The 20,359-nt window shown below is 47.0% G+C and overlaps 1 protein-coding gene across 1 annotated transcript in view; it reads right to left on the bottom strand.

The window, feature by feature from the left end:
* LOC103188103 (dedicator of cytokinesis protein 2) overlaps window positions 1–20,359 on the bottom strand; it is a 222,482-nt gene that overhangs the window by 169,174 nt on the left and 32,949 nt on the right. The window contains exons 6-14 of the mRNA XM_042343812.1: window positions 19,740–19,888; window positions 19,060–19,195; window positions 18,027–18,181; window positions 17,192–17,273; window positions 15,853–15,988; window positions 9,614–9,689; window positions 8,118–8,197; window positions 6,898–7,023; window positions 15–139 (exon numbers count right to left, since the gene is read on the bottom strand). Of these exons, the coding sequence (XP_042199746.1) occupies window positions 15–139; window positions 6,898–7,023; window positions 8,118–8,197; window positions 9,614–9,689; window positions 15,853–15,988; window positions 17,192–17,273; window positions 18,027–18,181; window positions 19,060–19,195; window positions 19,740–19,888 (1,065 nt within the window). The remainder of the gene's footprint in view (window positions 1–14; window positions 140–6,897; window positions 7,024–8,117; window positions 8,198–9,613; window positions 9,690–15,852; window positions 15,989–17,191; window positions 17,274–18,026; window positions 18,182–19,059; window positions 19,196–19,739; window positions 19,889–20,359) is intronic.

Here is a 20,359-nt window from a genome sequence, read left to right as displayed (position 1 = left end):
AAATAAAAGCTTACCGGGATGACACTTCCATACTCGTCACACACGCACATGGTCACCTCGACGTTCTTCTGCGTGGTCTTGTTCTGTTTGTCGAACTCACCCTGCACCAGAGTCACGTAGATGTCGTTCCGCACGTCACCTGAGGTGGACAGGGAACGCAAGCACTTCGTTACTCTCGGAGAGCAACGGGGAAATCCTCCAGACTGTAATGGCCAAATCCCCTTGCCTGTAATGGGGAAATCCCCGAGCTATAATGGGGAAATCCACTGGATTGTAATGGGGAAATTCCTTGGCCTACAATGGGGAAATCCGCTAGAATGTAAGGGGGAAATCCCTTTGGCCTGTAATGAGGAAATCCCCTAGATTTGACCTACAAGGCCATTCACGGCCTCGCTCCCTCCTACCTCTCTGACCTACTATCCCCCTACCTACCTGCCCGTACCCTCCGTTCCTCTGGCTCCGGTCTGCTCCACATCCCCCGCCCCAACCGCCCTACCATCGGTGGCCGGGCCTTCAGCCTCTCAGCCCCGAGGCTCTGGAACTCTATCCCCCAGTGCCTTCGCCGCCTCCTCCCTTTCCTCCTTCAAGGCCGGTCTCAAGACCTTTCTCTTTGACCGAGCCTTCAGCTCCCCTCTCGACTCTCTACCCCCTCCTCGCTCCCTCCCTCCCTTCCCTCCCCTCACCCTGACCATTTCCCCCCTCCTCGCTCCCTCCCTTCCCTCCCCTCACCCTGACCATTCTCCCCCCGCTCGGGTCCTGACCCAACTGTACAGCGCCTTGGGACGTCCTCCCGACGTGAAAGGCGCTCTATAAATGGAATCTTGTTGTTGTTCTAGTCTGTAATGAGGAAATCCCCCTAGACTGTAATTGTAATATCCTGTATACTATAATGGAGAAATCCCCTTGATTATAACAGGGAAATCTGCCAGACAATAATGAGGAAATTCCCTCAATTGTAACGGGGAAATCTTCTCGGTAGTAATGGGCGAGAACCATCTTGAGTCAAAACAGATGGTTTCTATGTGGTGAAATATTGGTACATTTACATCTCTGGCCCACACTTCAGTCATGTGTCAACCTGGCTCAGTCGGTAGAACTCTCTGCTCTGAAGTTGTGTTCAAAATAACCCCAAAATCCTGTTCTCCACTTTCCACCACCTGCTCCACGCTCCCTCTCAAGCACCGTCAATCCTCACTTCTGATATCGAGTGCGAAGAGGTCACGGACTTCTTTATCTCTAATATAGAAAACCTGGCTGCTCCTCCTCTCCCGTCCCCCCATGTCACCTACCACCACCATCATGGCTCCTTCATCACCCTCTCCTCTTACCATGGCTCCTACAACGACCCACACCCTATACTCCTTTGCCCCCTTTCCTCCCTCCTCCCTTTCCATCACCCATCACTGCTGCTCAAACCCATCCCCACTCAACTTCTGGTCATTCAACTCCTCCTCTTCTGCCCACTCCTTGCTGACACAATTAACCAGTTCCTCTCCTCAGGCTCTGTCCACTCCCCCTCAAAACCGCTATCCTCTTCTTAAAAAAACCTACCCTCAATCCCTCCAACTTCACTCACTTCAGACCTATCTCAAACCTGCCTTTCCTGGCCAAAGTTTTAGTAACCCGTCATTGCAAATTAACTTTGCTCACACCTCTCCCTCCACTCCCTACTCGAACCCATCCAGTCCAGTATTCGCCCTGCCCACACCACAGAGACAGCGCTCATCTAAGTAACAATGACTGTGACCTGGGCTCCCTCTGCCTTCTCATTCTCCTCAACCTCTCCAGCGTGTTTGACACAGTCAATCATGCCATCCTCCTCCCTCAACCACGCGAGTGGGACCACACTCGCTTGGTTCCAGTCCTACTTAACAAACTGGCAACAATACATCTCGAAAAATGTTTTTTCTTTCTGCCCCAGCCTGGTTAACTGCGGGGTACCCCAAAGCTCCAGCTTTGTCCCCCTTCTCTTCTTCATCTACATGCTCCCTCTTGGCGACGTCACCCACAGACATTGGGTCAACTTCCACATGTAAGTGGATAATACCCAAATCTTCTTCTTCCCCAGCTGCGATTCCCAATCCGCTAATGTCCTGTCAGCTTGTTTGACAGACATCAAGTCCTGGATAAGCGCAAATTTCCTGCAGCTGTTGGCAAGACGGAAGCCATACTCTTTGGCTCCAATCAACGTTTTCTCTCCTGCGGGTCTGAGCTCCTCAACCTCCCTGGGTTCTTCCTCAGACTCACCGAACCGTGCGCAACTTTGGTGTTAGGTTCGATCCCCAGCTTTCCTTTCTACTCCACATCCGTTCCCCTGACCAGGACAGATTTTTTCCACCTCCATCACATTGCCCGCCTCCGTCCGTACCTCACAACCAATGCAGTTAAAACCCTCGTCTACGCCTTTGTCACTTACTGGCTGGACTATTCCAATGCTCCCTCGCTGGTCTCCTCAGCTCCATCATTCACAAAATTCAACTAATTCACAACTCCGCCACCCGGATAGTCACCGCACAAAACTCCATATCCCCATCACACCAAGCCTTGCCAGGCTGCTTTGACTCCCAATTATCGAACGGATCGGTTTCAAGATCCTCTCACTCGTTTTCATTTCAATTCTTATACCTTCCTACCTATCTGATCTGCTTACCCCCCACTTCCCCACCCACTGTCTCCGCCTCAGCTGGCTCCAGCCTCCTGTTTATGGCTCATACCCTCCGCTCCACCATTGGTGCTGTTGTGGGTTCAAACCCCACATCCTAATCTGGAACCCATATAGTCTAAGGTGATACTGCAGGGCTGTGGAGTAAGTGCCATCGCTCACATGACATGTTAAACTGAGCCCATCAATGCCCATTCAGATGGAAGGTGAATATCCTGTGGCGTTACTCAAAAAGAGAAAGTAGTTTCTCTCAGTGTCCTGGCCGGCAAGCCCCCAAATAAAATTGGTTGTTCACTTCATGGCTGTTTGTGGGACATTGCTGTGAGTAAACTGACTGCTGCGTTCACCAACAAAATACACAGTAAATCAAGTGAAACATTGTGAGACGTTCTCGCAACGTGAAAGACGCTCTATCAAACGTAACGATTTTTATTTTGATTATTATTTAAAGGTGGCAACCTCCAGATTCAATAAGCATTTAGCCAAAAAAAAAGAATAAGAAGAAAAATAAAAGGGAAAAGTAGGGCTTCCAAACCTCTGTGGATGACGAAGCTAATTGTATCTAAAATGAAGCCGAAGGAGGCGGCTTATGACAAATGTCGAACCCAAGATACAGAAGACAACCAAATCGAATATAGGAAGTGCAGAAGAGGTTTGAAAAAGGAAATAAGAGGGGCAAAAAGATTATACGAAAAAAGGTTAGCAGGTAACCTTAAAGGGAATTCTAAAGTATTTTACAAACATATCAAGGAAAAAAGGCTAATCAAAGGTAGGGTGGGGCCAATTAAGGACCAAGGAGGAAATCTTATTGTGGAGGCAGAGGGCATGGCTGATGTGCTGAATGAGTACTTTGCATCTGTCTTCACAAAAGAAGTGGATGCACCAAATGCCGCGGTATCGGAGGAGAGGGTAGAGGAAATGGATAGGATAAGTATAAACAAAGAGGAAGTACTGAAAAGGTTGACTGCGCTGAAGGTAAATAAGTCACCCGGTCCGGACGGGATGCAACCAAGGGTACTATGGGAGGCACGGGTACAAATAGCGGAGGCTTTGGCTACAATTTTTCAATCTTCGTTGGACACAGGAGTAGCCAATGTGACTCCCCTGTACAAAAAGGGGCAGAAGGACAAACCTGGGAACTACAGGCCAGTCAGCCTAACATCAGTAGTGGGCAAACTCCTGGAGACTATAATCCGGGACAGAATAAATCTTCACTTAGAAGAATATGGGTTAATTAGGGACAGCCAGCACGGATTTGTTAAAGGCAAATCTTGTCTAACAAATCTAATAGAATTTTTCGATGAGGTAACGGAGAGGGTGGATAAAGGTAGTGCAGTTGATGTAGTTTATATAGACTTTCAAAAGGCATTTGGCAAAGTGCCACATAAAAGACTTGTAAGAAAGATAGAAGCCCATGGCATAAAAGGGAGAGTGGCAGCATGGATCCAGAACTGGCTGGAGGACAGAAAGCAGAGAGTTGGGGTGAACGGCTGCTTTTCTGACTGGAGGGAAGTATACAGTGGCTTCCCCCAGGGATCGGCATTAGGACCACTGCTCTTCTTAATATACATAAATGATCTGGACTTGGGTATAGCAAGCACCATTTCCAAATTTGCGGACGACATAAAATTAGATAGGGTGGTAAACAGTGAGAAGAATAGGAGCCAACTGCAGGAAGACATAGACAGAATGGTAAAATGGGCAGACACATGGCAGATGAGTTTCAATGCGAAATGCGAAGTAATGCATTTTGGTAGAAAGAATGAGGGGAGGAATACAGGCTGGTAATACAATCTTAAGGGGGTAAAAGAACAGAGAGACCTGGGGGTGCAGGTAAATGAATCCTTGAAGGTGGCAGGACAGGTAGATAAGGCTGTAAAAAAGGGCAAATGGGATACTAGGCTTTATAAATAGGGGCATAGAGTACAAGAGTCAGGAGGTAATGATTAACCTATATAAAGCACTGGTTAGGCCTCAGTTAGAATACTGCGCCCAGTTCTGGGCACCACACTATAGGAAGGATGTTAAGGCATTGGAAAGGGTGCAGAGGAGATTTACAAGGATGGTACCAGGAATGAGATGCCTTGATTATGAGGAAAGGCACGAGAGGCTGGGATTATTCTCATTGGAGCAGAGAAGGTTACGAGGAGACCTAATAGAGGTCTTCAAAATCATGAGGGGATTTGATAGGTTAGAAAGGGAAAAACTGTTTCCACTGGTGGGTGTGTCGGTGACTCGAGGTCACAGATTCAAAATAGTCTCTAAAAGAAGCAGAGGAGAGGTGAGAAGAAATGTTTTCACGCAGCGAGTTGTTTTAATCTGGAACGCATTGCCTGAAAGGGTGGCCGAGGCCGATTCGATAACAACTTTTAAAAACGGGTATTTGAGGAGGACGGGTTTGCAGGGTTATGGGGAAAGGGCTGGGGAGTGGGATTGACATTAATTGCTCTATTCAAAGAGCCGGCACAGATTCGATGGGCCGAATGGCCTCTTTTTGTGCTGTACATTTCTATGATTCTATGATTTAAATGTCTTAAATGGAATGTACAGCATGGAAACAGGCCATTCGGCCCAGCTAGTCCGTGCCGGTGTTGTTTGTATTCCACTCACTCCTTACTCCTTCCCAATACATTTCAGTCCCTTCTCCCCCATGTCCGGCTTCCTCTTATAAATACTTTCCTTTTAATGAGTTCACACAGCTGCTGTTTCACAATTCGGCTTTTCAATATTTCTCTGAATTAAACCTACTGTCGTCCTCCCGTTCTCCCTCACAAGCACCACCCCCGCACACACACTCACCCGCCCCCCCCACACACACTCACCCGCCCCCCCACACACACACACACTCACCCGCCCTCCCCCCCACACACACACACTCACCCGACCCCCCCCCCCCACACACACACACTCACCCGACCCCCCCACACACACACACACTCACCCGACGCCCCCACACACACACACACTCAACCACGCCCCCTCCCCCCAACACACACACACTCACCCGACCCCCCCACACACACACACACTCACCCGACGCCCCCACACACACACACACTCAACCAGGCCCCCTCCCCCCCAACACACACACACTCACCCGCCCCCCCCCACACTCACATATTCACCGCCCCCCCCACACACTCACTCACCTGCCCCCCCCCCCCCCCCCCCACACACACACACACACGCGTGTGCCAAGGCTACAGTGTTGTGACGTCTGATGCCCTCTGGTGGCCACTCTTAGGGTTCCAGAGCATATCAATACTCAACCTAATAGAAATAGAATCTTAAAATAGTAATGGACCTTACGTTTGCTCCGGCACTTTCACGTCGGGAGCACATTTCAAAGTGCTTCCAGGATTTGCTCCTATCACTACAGTTGGTGCTGAATTTGTGTCTCTCTCACAGGAATTCATTAAATACAACAACTTGCATTTAATACATAATAATCCTGAAATCTAATACTGCGCCTTTTACATCCGGAAGACGTCTCAAAGCACTTAACAAGATTTCACTGTAAAGTGTATCTTTATAATGTGTGTGCTTTGTAGGTGAATCTGGCAGCCAATTTCCTCGCAGCAATGCAGCGCAAATAGCCCCCAGGACAGCACCTCCGCCAATGTAACATTCCCTCCCCCACCCAGAACTGCACTGGAGTGTCAGCATAGACTGTATGAGCTCAATGGCCCCCGACCCGGGGCCTTGAAGCCATAACCTTCAAGAAGTGAGTGGGAGCCAGGCCTAGACCTGAAATTTCCACATGTAGGAAATAATAATAATCCTTGCATTTGATACAGCGCCTTATTACGTTGTTGAGACTTCTCAAAGCGCTTCACAGGATATATTGTAAAGTGGATTGACAGTAAATGTTGTCGGCAAAATGCAGCAGCCAATTGCGCATAGCAATGTACCACAAACAGCCGTGGATTCAGCCGCGGAAAGCGATTCGCCAGTCGTCTAATAACCGGGTTCCTACTTACTGCTTGGTAAACAGAGAAGTAAGGACTAAGGAAACTTGCCTAACGTTTTGCCCTGCTTGGGAATCGAACCCAGGTCCTCTCGCTTGCGAGGCTAGCGAGGTAACCACTATTCTAAGGGACTCTAGAAGTGTATCGTTGTAGAACTCAAGAATCTGGTTTGAAGACTGCTAAGCACGGAGTTGGGGTTTAGCATGTGTCAGACAGCTGGCTGACAACCCTCAATCTGCCTGTCACTGGGGCACTGAGCGGCCTCACCTGGCATGATGATCTCGGGAAATCCCATCTTTCTCGCCACAACCGTGTTCCTGTCCACCAAGTGTGGATGGTCCTTCCGGATCTGTTTCAGATCCCCTGACAGGAGTTTCATGGAGACCCAAAGACCTGTGTGTGTTGTATGTGTGTGCACGTGTGTTTTGGGGGTAGTGAGGGTAGTGGTGGTTGTGGGTGGAGGTGTGAGAGTGCGGTGGGGGAGGGGAAGAAAGAACAAATTAATATAAACAATAACACTTGCATTTTGAACAAACTTTCTGCCCACACTCTCTGGAACTCCATCCTGGAATCCCTCCACCTCGCCCCTTCCCTTGCCTCCTTCAAGACCTATGACCACACTTTCGGTCATCTTCCACCTCCACCTTCCTTGCCCTCCACCTCTCTTGACTCCAACCCCCAGCTCGGGTGCAAACCCTTGACTATCCAGCACTTTGTGACATCCTCCCGATGTGAAACTTGATATATAACAGCAATTTTTTATTGATGTTGTGATCACCGCACTAAAAAATTGGTGTAGTGACTAATCTCCCCAAGAGCATCAACCCGTAGGACATCAACAACAACAACTAGAGTTTCTTCAGGCAGGATAGCGTCTTGGAGCGCTCCACTTTATGACACAGTGTACTCAAACATGCAACAGTGTTTGGGATCCTTAAAATCCTGATCCACAGTACAGTTTTCAGCAAGGCACCATCACGGTTACCGCTTCAGCTAATAGAAATAAAGGTCGATTTCCAGTCAGATGATCTCCCAACATCACTTTCTGGTTTATGCCAAAGCAAGAAGGGTCCTTGATAACGACTTGATGACACTGAAGACTTTTTTAGCATGAGAAACTCAAAGAGTCTCACAGAATTTAATATAAAGTGTAGTGACTACGTGATTTGTGGGCCGATGCGGCAGCTAATTTGTGCACAGCAATGTCCAAAAATAGCCAGAGTGACCAATGTTATCTGGGGGATTGTTGGCCAGGACACAAAGAGAGAGAGAAACTCCCTTCTCTTTCCCAATAGGACTGTGGGATGTTTAATGTCCAGGACACAGACCTGAACAAGTATAGACAGGAGCTTGGTTTAATATCTTATCTGAGGGTTTATTGTTTCATCCCATCTGATAATGCAGTGCTCCCTCCAGCCTAGACTGTGGAGCTCTGAGCTGAGGTGGGAGCTTGTAATGATCCCTGGGGGGGAATAGGAGGAGATTACCTTGTCCCTTGTGATGGACCTCCTTCGCCGCGATCGCTTTGTGGATTAAACTGTGCAGGAAGTCGTTCTCTGCCGCCACTCTGTGAAGAAGCATTTCCAAAAGAGTTAAGACCACAAGAGGGTTTGACAACTGTGTTTAGAATTCCCACGGCTGCTGTCCTCTCCCAAGCCACTGCTCAGTAACACTGCTCGTTCCCGGCCTTACCCAGCTTCCCCCCTCCACAATCTCCAGATCATACTCAACTCCCGGCATCTCTCTTGCAACCGGGCTCCGCACCCCCACCCTTACCTCTGCCAACACCCCCGCCATCAACCGAATCACCTTCCCCCAGCAGATCAACATTAACGCCCAATATCTGACCTTTAAACACCTCCACTCTATCCCACCCCTTCCCCCCACACACACACACACAAAACCTGCCTTCACTATTTCCCACTCCCACCACTCCGTCTAGGCTTGAGGATGACCCCTTCCTCTCCTCTGAATAACAATAGTGGAGTCCTGTAGCTCAGTGGTTAGAGCACTCGCTTTGCAAGCGAGAGACCTGAGTTCAATTCCAGGCAGAGGGCGAAACCTTGGGCAAGTTTCCTTACTCCACACAGAGCCTAATAATAATCCCTCCAAAACCCAAAACAATAATAAATTGGTCATTTTCAATCTACGACTGTTTGTGGGACATTGCTGTGCGCAATTGGCTGCCGCGTTCGCCTACACAATACAGTAAATTCACTTTACAGTGTGTTCTGTGAAGCGCTTTGGGACGTCCTCCCGACGTGAAAAGCGCTATATCAAATGCAAGGATTATTATTATTATAACTGTAGCAGGTCACCAGGAAGGCTGGCTGAGTTGAGTTGAGGCCAGGCTCAAACAGGACTGGCTGTCTGAGGGTTGCTTGAAGCTGTGACGAGAGCACAGTCGGGCAGATGTTCTGGAGGGATGAGATCAGAGACCCAAAGTGCCTCCTTCACCCAAACACATTGTCTAATCCTGTGTGTTGGGATCTCACTGGAGCTGAAGCAGGTGGAACTGTGAACACTGGGGAGTTTCCCCGCTGCCTCTCCAGGTAGGCCTGCACTGGGGCTTTGGCTTGTAGGGTTAGCAGGACCCAGATGGGAGGAATCCCTGTGGGGCCGGCATGATCCGAATCCCCAGATCTCTTTGATATAGACTATAGACGGCTTCTTGATTTTTCTGCCAAAGTGAATTACAGTAAATTCCTGATGACTTGTTGCTCCGAGGGATAAGGTCTCAGTGACGACTTATCAGAAGCGGTGAGTAAAGCATATGTATAAATACCTAAGTAACTGCAGCCAGGGAATTGACAGCACCATGACTAAAGTGGGATTGACAAGTTAAGCCAGGACCGAGTTATCAAGAGTATACTGTACTTAATTTGCCATCTGTCTGCCCATTTTACTACAGTGTTTAAGTGCCCGCTGCTAAGGGTTTGGGTGAAGGAGGTCCATGTTATGTTGTGGTGCAAGAGGTACTTACTGTTGAAACGGAATGAAATGATGCTTGTCTTCATCACTTTCTGCTTTGCCCTTCAATATATCCGTAATGTCCATGGCTAAAAGAAGCAAATGCAAGTTATCATTGGGTACAACTCTTGTCTCCAAGGCAGAAGGTTGTAGGTTCAAGATCCCACATTGGGGATCCTGAGCTCAGTCTAGGCTGACAATCCAGCAGTGCTGGGTGGGGAAGTGTTGCATTTGTCGGAGGAGCCATCCTTCAAGCGCTCCGAGATGCCACCCTGCGTGAATGGCGCTATATAAATGCTAGTAGATGTTGTTACACCAAGGTCTCGTCTCTGCCTGTTCGAGTGGTCGTTAAAGATCCTGGGGCGCTATAATAATAATAATCATCCTTGCATTTGATATAGCGCTTTTCACAGCTTTTAGACGTCTCAAAGCGCTTCACATAATGTACTGTAAAGTGAATTTGACTGCATATTTGTGGGCGAAACGCGGCAGCCAATTGCGCACAGCAGTGTCCCACCAACAGTCGTGGATTGAAGTGACCAATTTATTAATGTTTTTTTTTGAGGGATTATTATCAGGTGTGTGGAGTAAGGAAACTTGCCCAAGATTTTGCCCTGCCGGAAACTGAACCCAGGTCTCTCGCTTGCGAGGCAAGTGTTCTAACCACTGAGCTACAGGACTCCTGATTGGAAAAGAGAAGGGAATCTCTATCTCTCAGTGTCCTGGCCAACGATACCCCAGATAAAATCAATCAGTCACTTCACGGCTGTTTTTGAGATGTTAGCTGCCACTTTCATGCACAAAATACACAATCATTGCACTTGAAGCATTTGAAGTGTTTCAATGCTATGGGTGCCATAGCAAATGCAAGTTATTACTTACAACAACAGCATAAAATTTATATTCAGCACCATTCACATCAGGATGAAAGCGATGTTTAGGGAGGAGGGTCAAAGGGGAGAAAGATGGCCGAAGGTGTGATTAAAGAGGAAGGTCTTGAGGCTGACTTTGAAGGAGGAGAGGAAAGGGGTCATTCAGAGGGACTCCAGGATGGAGCCTAGAGTATCAGAAGATATAATCAACAGTAGAGATATTTCTCATGAGTGTAGGTTTGATCCATTTTCTCAACATTTTAAACATCGTCAAATTCTAGAGTTTTGTCCTAACTCTTAAACCGGTGTTGAGCAGTTCTTTAAGATAACTTTTAGGTCAGCAGCCTGCAAACAATAAGGCTGGTGTTAAGATACTGACCAATTCCAAATGGTCTGAAATGCCAAATAAATAGATTAAGTCTAAATTTGGGCATCATTTCTACCCCTATTTTCCTTAAAGAAAGATACGACAATGTCCATCCAGTCTCTGCTTATGTCTCGCTTTCTGTTTCTCTCTTTCTTGTGTCTCTCTCTGTTTGTTTTTCTCTCCCGGTGTCTGATGTTTCTCAGTGTGTGTCTGTTTCTGACTCTGAGTCTTTCTCTGCATCTTTTTCTGCATCTCTCTCTCTGCGTCTCTGTGTCTCTCCCTGCCAATCTATCTCTCTCCCTCTGTCCCTCTCGCTCTCACTGTGTGACTGGTGGGCTGCTATCTAGCATGAAGGGAACACAACAGTGTGAAGTGCGTGATGCAATGTCAGACTAAGGTATGTTCTAAGCCAAGAGGCTCACTGATGTGTAGCTGTATGCCTGACAGCAATTTAAGATTTGATGGTGCGTGAGACAGAAGGATATATTTGATTCAAGGTGCTTCGCTCAGCTCCACGTAGAGCCCAGTGTGCTGAATCAGGCATTCTGTGTGAGAAAAAGCTTCCCCGGACTTCACACTTTACAGGACCCTGGTCAGGCCCCACCTTGAACACTGCAGGCAGTTATGGTCACTGTGACATAAGGAGCTGCTCAGGCCCTAGAGACAGTGCAGAGGAGAGCAACGAGGCTGATCCCCAGTGTTAGAGGAATGAGCTGTGAGCAACGATTAGACAAACTCGGTCTCTTCAGTCTTGAGATAAGGTGACTCAGAAGAGACAACTTCCATTCATACAGTAGTCTTCACGTGGGGGCAGTGCTTAACAGCCTGATGCCAAGCTGGAGAAAGAGGGCACGGTTCCAATAAGATCTGAAAACAGCCAATAAGGGAGCAAGCTGGAGCGATTGAAGCATAGGGGTCTAGAGTTTTGGGGTTCAGTGCTGAAAGTACGGCCATTGATGGTGGAGCGGAGGGTACGACGGATGTATAATCCCTCCAAAACCAAAACCAATAATAAATTGGTCATTTTCAATCTACGGCTGTTTGTGGGACATTGCTGTGCGCAATTGGCTGCCGCGTTCGCCCACAAATATACAGTAAATTCACTTTACAGTGTGTTCTGTGAAGCGCTTTGGGACGTCCTCCCGACGTGAAAAGCACTATATCAAATGCAAGGATTATTATTATTATTATGTGCAGGAGGCCGGAGTCAGCCGAGCAAAGGTGACAGGTAGAAGAGTGGGGTATGAGCAGATCAGAGAAGTAGGGAGTGCGAGTGTATGATTTGTACAAGAGTGTGAGAATCTTAAAATCAATCTGTTCTGCCATAGGGAGCCAGTGGAGCCGGGCAAGGACTGGGGTGATGGGAGTCCTGTAGCTCAGTGGTTAGAGCACTCGCCTCACAAGTGAGAGACCTGGGTTCTATTCCCGGCAGGGTGAAACCTTGGGCAATCCTGATAATAATCCCTCAAAAAAACAATAATAAATTGGTCATTTCAATCCATGACTGTTTGTGGGATACTGCTGTGCGCAATTGGCTGCCGCATTTCGCCCACAAATATACAGTCAATTCACTTTACAGTCTATTCTGTGAAGCGCTCTGAGACGTCTAGAAGATGCGAAAAGTGCTACATCAAATGCAAAGATTATTATTGTTATTATGTGGAGCTAGTTACAGTGGAGGATATGGGTGGTGGAGGTTTGAATCAAATGGATTTTATGAGTGCTGGAGCTGGGGAGACAAACGAGGATGGCATTCGAATAATTGAGGTGGGAGGTGAAGAATGAGTAAATAAGCACCTTGGGATGTTCTCCTGACACTATACAAATGTAATTTTCTATTGTATAAGGGTTTTGGCTGTGTTGGGTGTGAGGTATGGTCAGAGGCAATGTGGAGAGGTGAAGGAAAGCAGTAAGTATTAGGTAAGCAAGATGTGTCCCTCCAGGGAGAGAATACGCATCCCATTCCAACAACCTATCTCTCCAAGGCTCTGACATCCTTCCTAAAGTGTGGTGCCCAGACTTGGACACAATACTCCAGCTGAGGCCTAAACAACGATTTGTAAAGGTTCAACCTAACTTCCTTGCTTGTATACGTTGTACCTCTATGTATAAAGCCAAAGATCCGATATGTTTTTTTAATAGCTTTGCCAACTTGTCCTGCCACCTTTAAAGATTTGTGTATGTGAAGCCCCAGGTTCCTGCACCCCCTTTAAAGTTGTATAATTTATCTTATGTTGCCTCTCCTCATTCACACTTTAAATTCACTTGCATTAAATTCCATCTGCCATGTGTCTGCCCATTTCACCAGTTTTGGTTTGGATATTCTTAAGCATGGTGATGGGTTTTCACATGTTTCAGACACTCTGATTAAAACAAAAAGGGGGACAAGGAGACAGATGGAGCCCTGGTCACACAGAGAGAGGATGCCAGTTGTGACTTTGTCGAGCGCCATCTCACTCCTGTGGAAATGAGACTGAAGGGGCTGGAGTAGGGAGTTTAATGAAGTTGGTTTGCAACTTTGGAAATGAAAGGCAAGTTTGGATGAGCTGTTAGTTTGTGAAAATTGAAAGATCAAGCTTGATAAGGGTGAAACCTCATAGAGATGTATAAAACCTTAAATTGGATTGAAAAAGTAAACCCAGATCAATACTTTAAGATGAAAGGAGAATAGAAATGTTCAAGAATCAATGAACGTCTGGCAATGAGGATGTCTCTTTAACTGTTGGGAAATCCTTTACGTTGTAGAGGGGGAATACATTACATTGTAATTGGAGTCCTGTAGCTCAGTGGTTAGAGCACTCGCCTCGCAAGCGAGAGACCTAGGTTTGATTCCCGGCAAGGCGAAATGTTGGGCAAGTTTCCTTAATCCACACTCCTCTGTTTACCTAGCAGTAAGTAGGAACCAGGTTGTTAGTCAATTGTCGGATCACTTTTCCAGGGATAACCGCTTCAAAAAAAATAATAATTTGGTCACTCAATCCACGACTGTTTATGGGACAATTGGCTGCCGCGTTTCGCCCACAAAATCTACAGTCAATTCACTTTTCAGTATATTCTGTGAAGCGCTCTGAAACGTCTCAAAGATGTGATAAGGCGCTAAATCAAATGCAAGGATTATTATTATTATATTATTTATTGTGGAGGAATCCTAACATTGAAATGGGGGAATTCTTTACTTTGTAATAGGAGAATCCCCGTACTGTAATATAATAATAATAATAATAATCCTTGCATTTGATATCGCGCTTTTCACGTCAGGAGGACGTCCCAAAGCGCCTCACAGAACACACTGTGAAGTGAATTGACTGTATATTTGTGGGCGAACGCGGCAGCCAATTGCGCACAGCAATGTCCCACAAACAGTCGTAGATTGAAAATGACCAATTTATTATTGTTTTTGGTTTTGGAGGGATTATTATTAGGCTCTGTGTGGAGTAAGGAAACTTGCCCAAGGTTTCGCCCTGTGCCTGGAATTGAACTCAGGTCTCTCACTTGCAAAGCGAGTGCTCTAACCACTGAGCTACAGGACTCCACTGTAATGGTGATTCCTTTGCACTGTAATGGGCCATTCCTCTATACTGTCTAATGTAATAGGGTTAAATCACCCTTTCACTGCTGTGGGGGAATGCCCTCTGCTACATTGGGAAATTTCCCTTTGCTATAATGGAGAATCCTGACATAATAATCCTTAAATTTGATGTAGCACCTTGCAACTTAGGAGAACATCTCAAAGTACTTCACCAGTGAAGCACTCCGGGATGCTGCCTGTGTGAAGGGCATTATATAAATGCAAGTTGTTGTTGTTGAGTGGGCATAAATATAAGATAGCCAGTAGCTATCTAACAGGGAATTTAAGAGGAGCACACAGAGGGTGGTGTGAACGTGGAACTCACTGCTGGGAGCTGCAGTTCAAGCAGAAAGCATCAGCTTATTTAAGAGGATACTGAGGAAGAACGTGAGGGAGAAAGGAATAGAGTGGTGTAGGAGAGGGGAATAGAGGAGTGTAGGAGAGGGTAATAAAGGGATGTAGGAGATGAGGAATAAAGGGATGTAGGAGAGGGGGAATAGAGAGATGTAAAAGAAGGGAATAGAGTGGTATAGGAGAGGGGAATAGAGGGGTGTAGGAGAGGGGAATAGAGGGATGTAGGAGAGGGGAATAGAGGGATGTAGGAGAGGGGAAAAGAGGGGTGTAGGAAAGGGGAATAGAGGGGTGTAGGAGAGGAGAATAGAGGGGTGTAGGAGAGGGAGAATATAGGGGTGTAGGAGAGGGGAATAGAGGGGTGTAGGAGAGGGAGAATATAGGGGTGTAGGAGAGGGGGAAGAGAGAGATGTAGGAGAAGGGAATAGGGAGCGGTGTAGGAGAGGGGGATAGAGAGGTGGAGTATTAACACCAGCACAGACTACATGGACTGGATGGTTAGTCTCTGTGCTATAAAGCTCTATGTTATTGTCTGTGACGGCTGGACTGATTGGCCGATACACCGTCTCTCCATAAATAAGTAAATAAGCTGCCAACACCTTAATTTGCTTAAAGATTAAAGACTTGCAAATGCTTAGTGTAGTATCTCAACTGAAATTTGGTGATTAAATCACTCATCATGCCCAGCCCCAGGAACTGGAGTCAATAAACTGGCTGCACAGGAAAGCCAAATTGTGCTGAACTAATTTAGATGCTGCCAAACTGTGTTTCTCTACTGCCTAGCGTCCACAAAATTATTCCCATTCGTAGCCTCTTACACTCCTCCGACCCAGGCGTGTTCCTTGCCTGACCCCCACCCTCTCACCAACTCCCACTCAAATTCTATACCAAACTCCACACCAGGCTCCACTGGCACCCTGGCTCCCAGCAGATCGATTTCAAGCTCCTCACCCTCCCTATCTCTCCAATTCCAGCCCTCTGTTGACACCTGACTGGCCCCCAAAAAAGCCTCTGCTCAGCTAACATAGGGTTTGTTGCGGAGGGGATACAGGGGACATTTTGAGGGTGAGATGAATGTGTTGCTCGTGGCCCACCTGATACCCCCAAAGGTCTTCTCAGTCCCTGAGTCAACTTCTTCACGTTGGCTTCTTTCAGGTCCATCCGTCCGACACGGACAATCTGACACACCAAACATATCTTCTCCCGGTTCAAGTCCTTGTTTCCTAAATCCTAAAATATTGAGTTGAATATTATTATTATTAATAATAATTATAATCATTGGTTTTGATACAGCTCCTTATCACATCATCAAAATATCTCAAATGTCTCATCTTTCACAGGATTTATTGTACAATGTAGTGACTGTGTGTATTTTGTAATGCATTGTTGGAGATGCCATTCTTTGAATGAGATGCTAATCTGAGGCCCTGTCTGCCTGTTCAGGTGGACGTTAAAGATGCTGTGGCACTATTCAAAAAGCGAAGGGAGTTTCTCCTGGTGTTCTGGCTAACAATCCCCCAAATAAAATTGATAATTTGTTTCATGGCTGTTTGTAGGACTTTGCTGTGTGCAATTGCCCTTCCACATTTCACCCTCCCCCAACTCCATGTGTTATCCTGTAGCATAGTGGTTAGAGCACTCGCCTAGCAAACGAGAGGACCCGGGTTCGATTCCCGAGCAGGGTGAAACTTTAGGCAAGTTTCCTTCCTCCACACACCTCTGTTTACCTAGCAGTAAGTAGGAACCCGTTTGTTAGTCGATTGGCGGATAGCCTTTCCGGGGGTAATAATCCCTTCAAAATAATAATAATAATTCGGTCACTCAATCCACGACTGTTTGTGGGACACTGTTGTGCGCAATTGGCTGCTGCGTTTCGCCCACAAAATACACAGTCAGTACACTTCACAATATGTTCTGTGAAGTGCTTTGAAATGTCTCAAAGATGTGATAAGACGCTATATCATATACAAGGATTATTATTATTATTGTAGTCGCTCCTTTTCTCAGTAAATCCCGTGAAGTGCTTTGAGATGTCCTTCCGACTTGATAAGGCGCTATACCAAACGCAAGGATTCTCATTTATTATTATTATAAATCACTCCACAGAGGTAGTTTCTAAGTGTTTTTCAGTGATGATCAGCATACCAATAACACTGCCACTTTACATATGAATAGGTGTTACTTTTCAACAACAACAAATTACATTTGTATAGCGCCTTTCACATCGGGAAGGCAATGGTTAGTCCGGGAATTGGACCCGAGCTAGGGGTTGGGATCAGCAAGGGTGGATGGCAGGGAGGGTTGGGGTAGGAGGGTGACCAAAGGCGCAGTTGAAGCAGAGTCTTGGGACGGGCCTCTTAGTACGTCTAAACTTTGAGGTTCGAGCAGGAGGTTGATAGTGATAAGTTGTTGTCATCATTGGGGAGTACTTACTGTGAAGACTACCTTGAGGTTGTGCAACATATCAATCTCCTTGGGCAGTCCTGTACTCGCCCAACGAAATAGGTAGTTCTCACTGAGATTACGAAAAATAGAGAATTACATTCAGTCACAACATAACAACAGGCTGATTTCCCCCACCCCAATCAGTGTGTTTATTTTTGTGGGGGGTGGGGGGGGTGTCTATAAACTCATCATCTCCCCCCACCACGTGATCAATGAAAACCTCTTCCAGTGGGGGAGGTTAGTCGCCGCAGACAGTGTGTCCAGTCCCCACACTCGTGCTCAGTATAAGCAACTGTGGAAAGATGACTGAACGCACGGTCAAAGGACACTAGAGCCGCGATGGAAAGAGTACAGTCTAGGTTCACAAGGCTGCTACCAGGGCTATTACTCTACATGACCATGCCTTGTTACAAGTGGGGGGGGGGGCTTTATAAATCCCAAACACTTGAAGGTGTAGTCAGGTCAGGCCGCTTAAAGGGACAACCAGGCGAATCTCCTAAATAGGCATCTGGTGATCTGTTAAAAAACAGATAGATCTGTTAAAGGGGCACAGGGTTGATCTCTTAAATATTAACCTGGTGAATCTCTTAAAGGGGCATCCAGAGGATCTCTTAAAGAAGCATCTGGTGGATCTCTTCCTTGGGCCCCCGGTAGATCTCTTAAAGGGGAACCAGACAGATGTTAAAGGACAGGGGATCGCTTCTAACGAAGCTCCAGAGTATCTCCCCACTGTAAATGTGGTCAGCGTAGCCAGTCAGAACCCTGGTTCCCGGGCAGTGGGACCCCAGAGACAGTGGCCAGGTTGGTGCTTGTGGTGCCTCACCTGATGATCTTCTGCTCATGTTGGTCGTACAGGGCCATGAAGAGCTCGGCCTCCTCGCCGATCTTACACACAAAGTTACGGACCCAGATGAAGAGGCTGTGGGTGGGAGCGGAGGCCAGGCGGGAAAGCCTACTGTATTCACTCTGATTCTGAAACTGAAGAGACCCGCAAGTGAGCTCCATTGAATGGAGCAGGAATGGCTTCTTAATTGGCAACAAAGACTGTACAGTACGAAAACAGGAGAACCACTGGGCCTAACCAGTCCATGCCGGTGTTTACACTCCACACGCGTCTTCACCCATTCCTACTCCCACCCATTCCCTCCTGTTCTCCTCTCCTTCATGTGAAATTCTAGCTTCCTCATGAATGTATCCACACTCTCTAATTCAACTACCGCTTCAGTCAGCAAGTTCCACAATCTCACTAGCCTCTGTGTGACAAAGCTCTTCCTAAATTCTCTATTAGATAGCGCTAGTCGCTAACTTACATTTGTATCCCATGGTTACAGACTCCCCAACCAGTGGAAACAGCCTATTTACATTAACATTATTGAAACCTTTTATAACTTCTATTAGGTTCCCCTTTAAATAGCTCTTCTCTTGCAAAAACAGGCCCAACCTATCCAGTCTATCCTTAAGATCTCTTAAAGGGGCACCTGGTGGATCAGTTATCAGGGATTTTGCCCTGGACACGGCTCTTACCATCTGGTAGGAGATGGAGGGGCAGACCAGTCACTGGGTGCAGGGATTCATCCCACTCAGCTCCTGTTGCCCAGCAAGCCTAAAACCTAATAGGGAGACATCTAACTTGATCACAGTGATGGGTTTCTGGGTGTGTCAGACACCCGGCTGATCACAGTGATGGGTTTCTGGGTGTGTCAGACACCCGGCTGATCACAGTGATGGGTTTCTGGGTGTGTCAGACACCCGGCTGATCACAGTGATGGGTTTCCATGTGTGTCAGACACCCGGCTGATCACAGTGATGGGTTTCCATGTGTGTCAGACACCCGGCTGACAATAAAACCCTCTCACCGTCTCTTCCCGTATGAGTTCAGTGATGTCGTGTGTGGCTTTTCTGTGAGCTTCAAATAGGCTGATGACGCTGGTCTTGTCCGGGTCCAGAATGTTTCCGTTCTCATCTCTCACCACAAGGCAAAGCTCCAGCATCCTACAACACAGAGCAACATCTGCTCAGACTGGGAGAACCAATACAGGGCACGCTTGCAGCACCCAGGATCAGGCAGTACTGGGGGGAGCTATCACATCTTCATACACAACCATCACCATCCACATCCATCAGGATAGCGACTTAGAGCACTGCACTACACTGAGCAAGGGAGGAAGAGGGGAACAGAAGGTGACCAAAGGCGCAAGAAATAGATCTCGAGATAAAGAGGCGGTGCAGCGGAAGGGTAGAAGCAGAGAATTCCAGAGGTTGGGTGGGTAGTCATCACCGCTCACAGTAAAATCCTGTGAAGCATTACAGGACAGTCTCCTGATGTGAAAAATGCTGAATAGAATACAATACTAATTTACATTTACACAGCGCCTTTCGCATCAGTCCCAGGGGTTTGGCAGTCCTGGCTTAACACCTGGACTGGGGGTGAGAGCTGATTTGCGGTGGGAAGGAGAAAGATGACCGAAGGCACAATTAAAAAGGTAGGTCTGGAGATAATTAATATTGTTTGATCTGATGTATCGAGACTACACACTTGTTGCCAAAGTCTATCTTCATGGTGACCTCCTGCTTAAGATCTTTGAGCTCATCGTGTGGCAGGGTTCCCGACAGCAGCTGAGATCTTCTCTCCATCAGGTCATACATCATCGAGGTCACCTGCCGAAACTTCTCAGTCTGTCCACTCTGAAACAAATCAAGCCAGCGGTGAGTGTTAGTTACCCTGCCAGCCTGGTTCCTTTGGTAGCGCTCTTACCTCAGTCATAATGTTGTCAGTTCACCCACATTTGTTGCTAATAACCTAGGCTGATGTCAGCATTAATCAATAATAATCCTTGCATTTAATATTGAGTCTTATCACATTGTTGAGGTGTCTCAAAGCTCGACAGGATATGTTGCAAAGTACAGTGACTGTGTATTTTGTGGGCAAAACACAGCAGCCATGGAGTGAGTGACCAATTTTATTTGGGGGATTGTTGGCCAGGATAATAATAACACCATAATAAACTCCCCTCTCTTTGCAAATAGTGTCATGGGATCTTTAACATCCCCCTGAACAGGCAGTTGGGACCTTGGTTTTAAAGTCTCATTTGTAGGACAGCACCTCCGACAATTCAACACCCCCCAACACTGTAGTTGGAGTGTCAGTTTAGACTA

The sequence above is a fragment of the Callorhinchus milii genome, unplaced genomic scaffold (genome assembly GCF_018977255.1).
Source record: "Callorhinchus milii isolate IMCB2004 unplaced genomic scaffold, IMCB_Cmil_1.0 Scaffold1, whole genome shotgun sequence".
Taxonomy (NCBI): domain Eukaryota; kingdom Metazoa; phylum Chordata; class Chondrichthyes; order Chimaeriformes; family Callorhinchidae; genus Callorhinchus; species Callorhinchus milii.
Note: the sequence above shows the minus strand (reverse complement) of the source record. Positions and strands in the feature narration are given on the sequence as shown.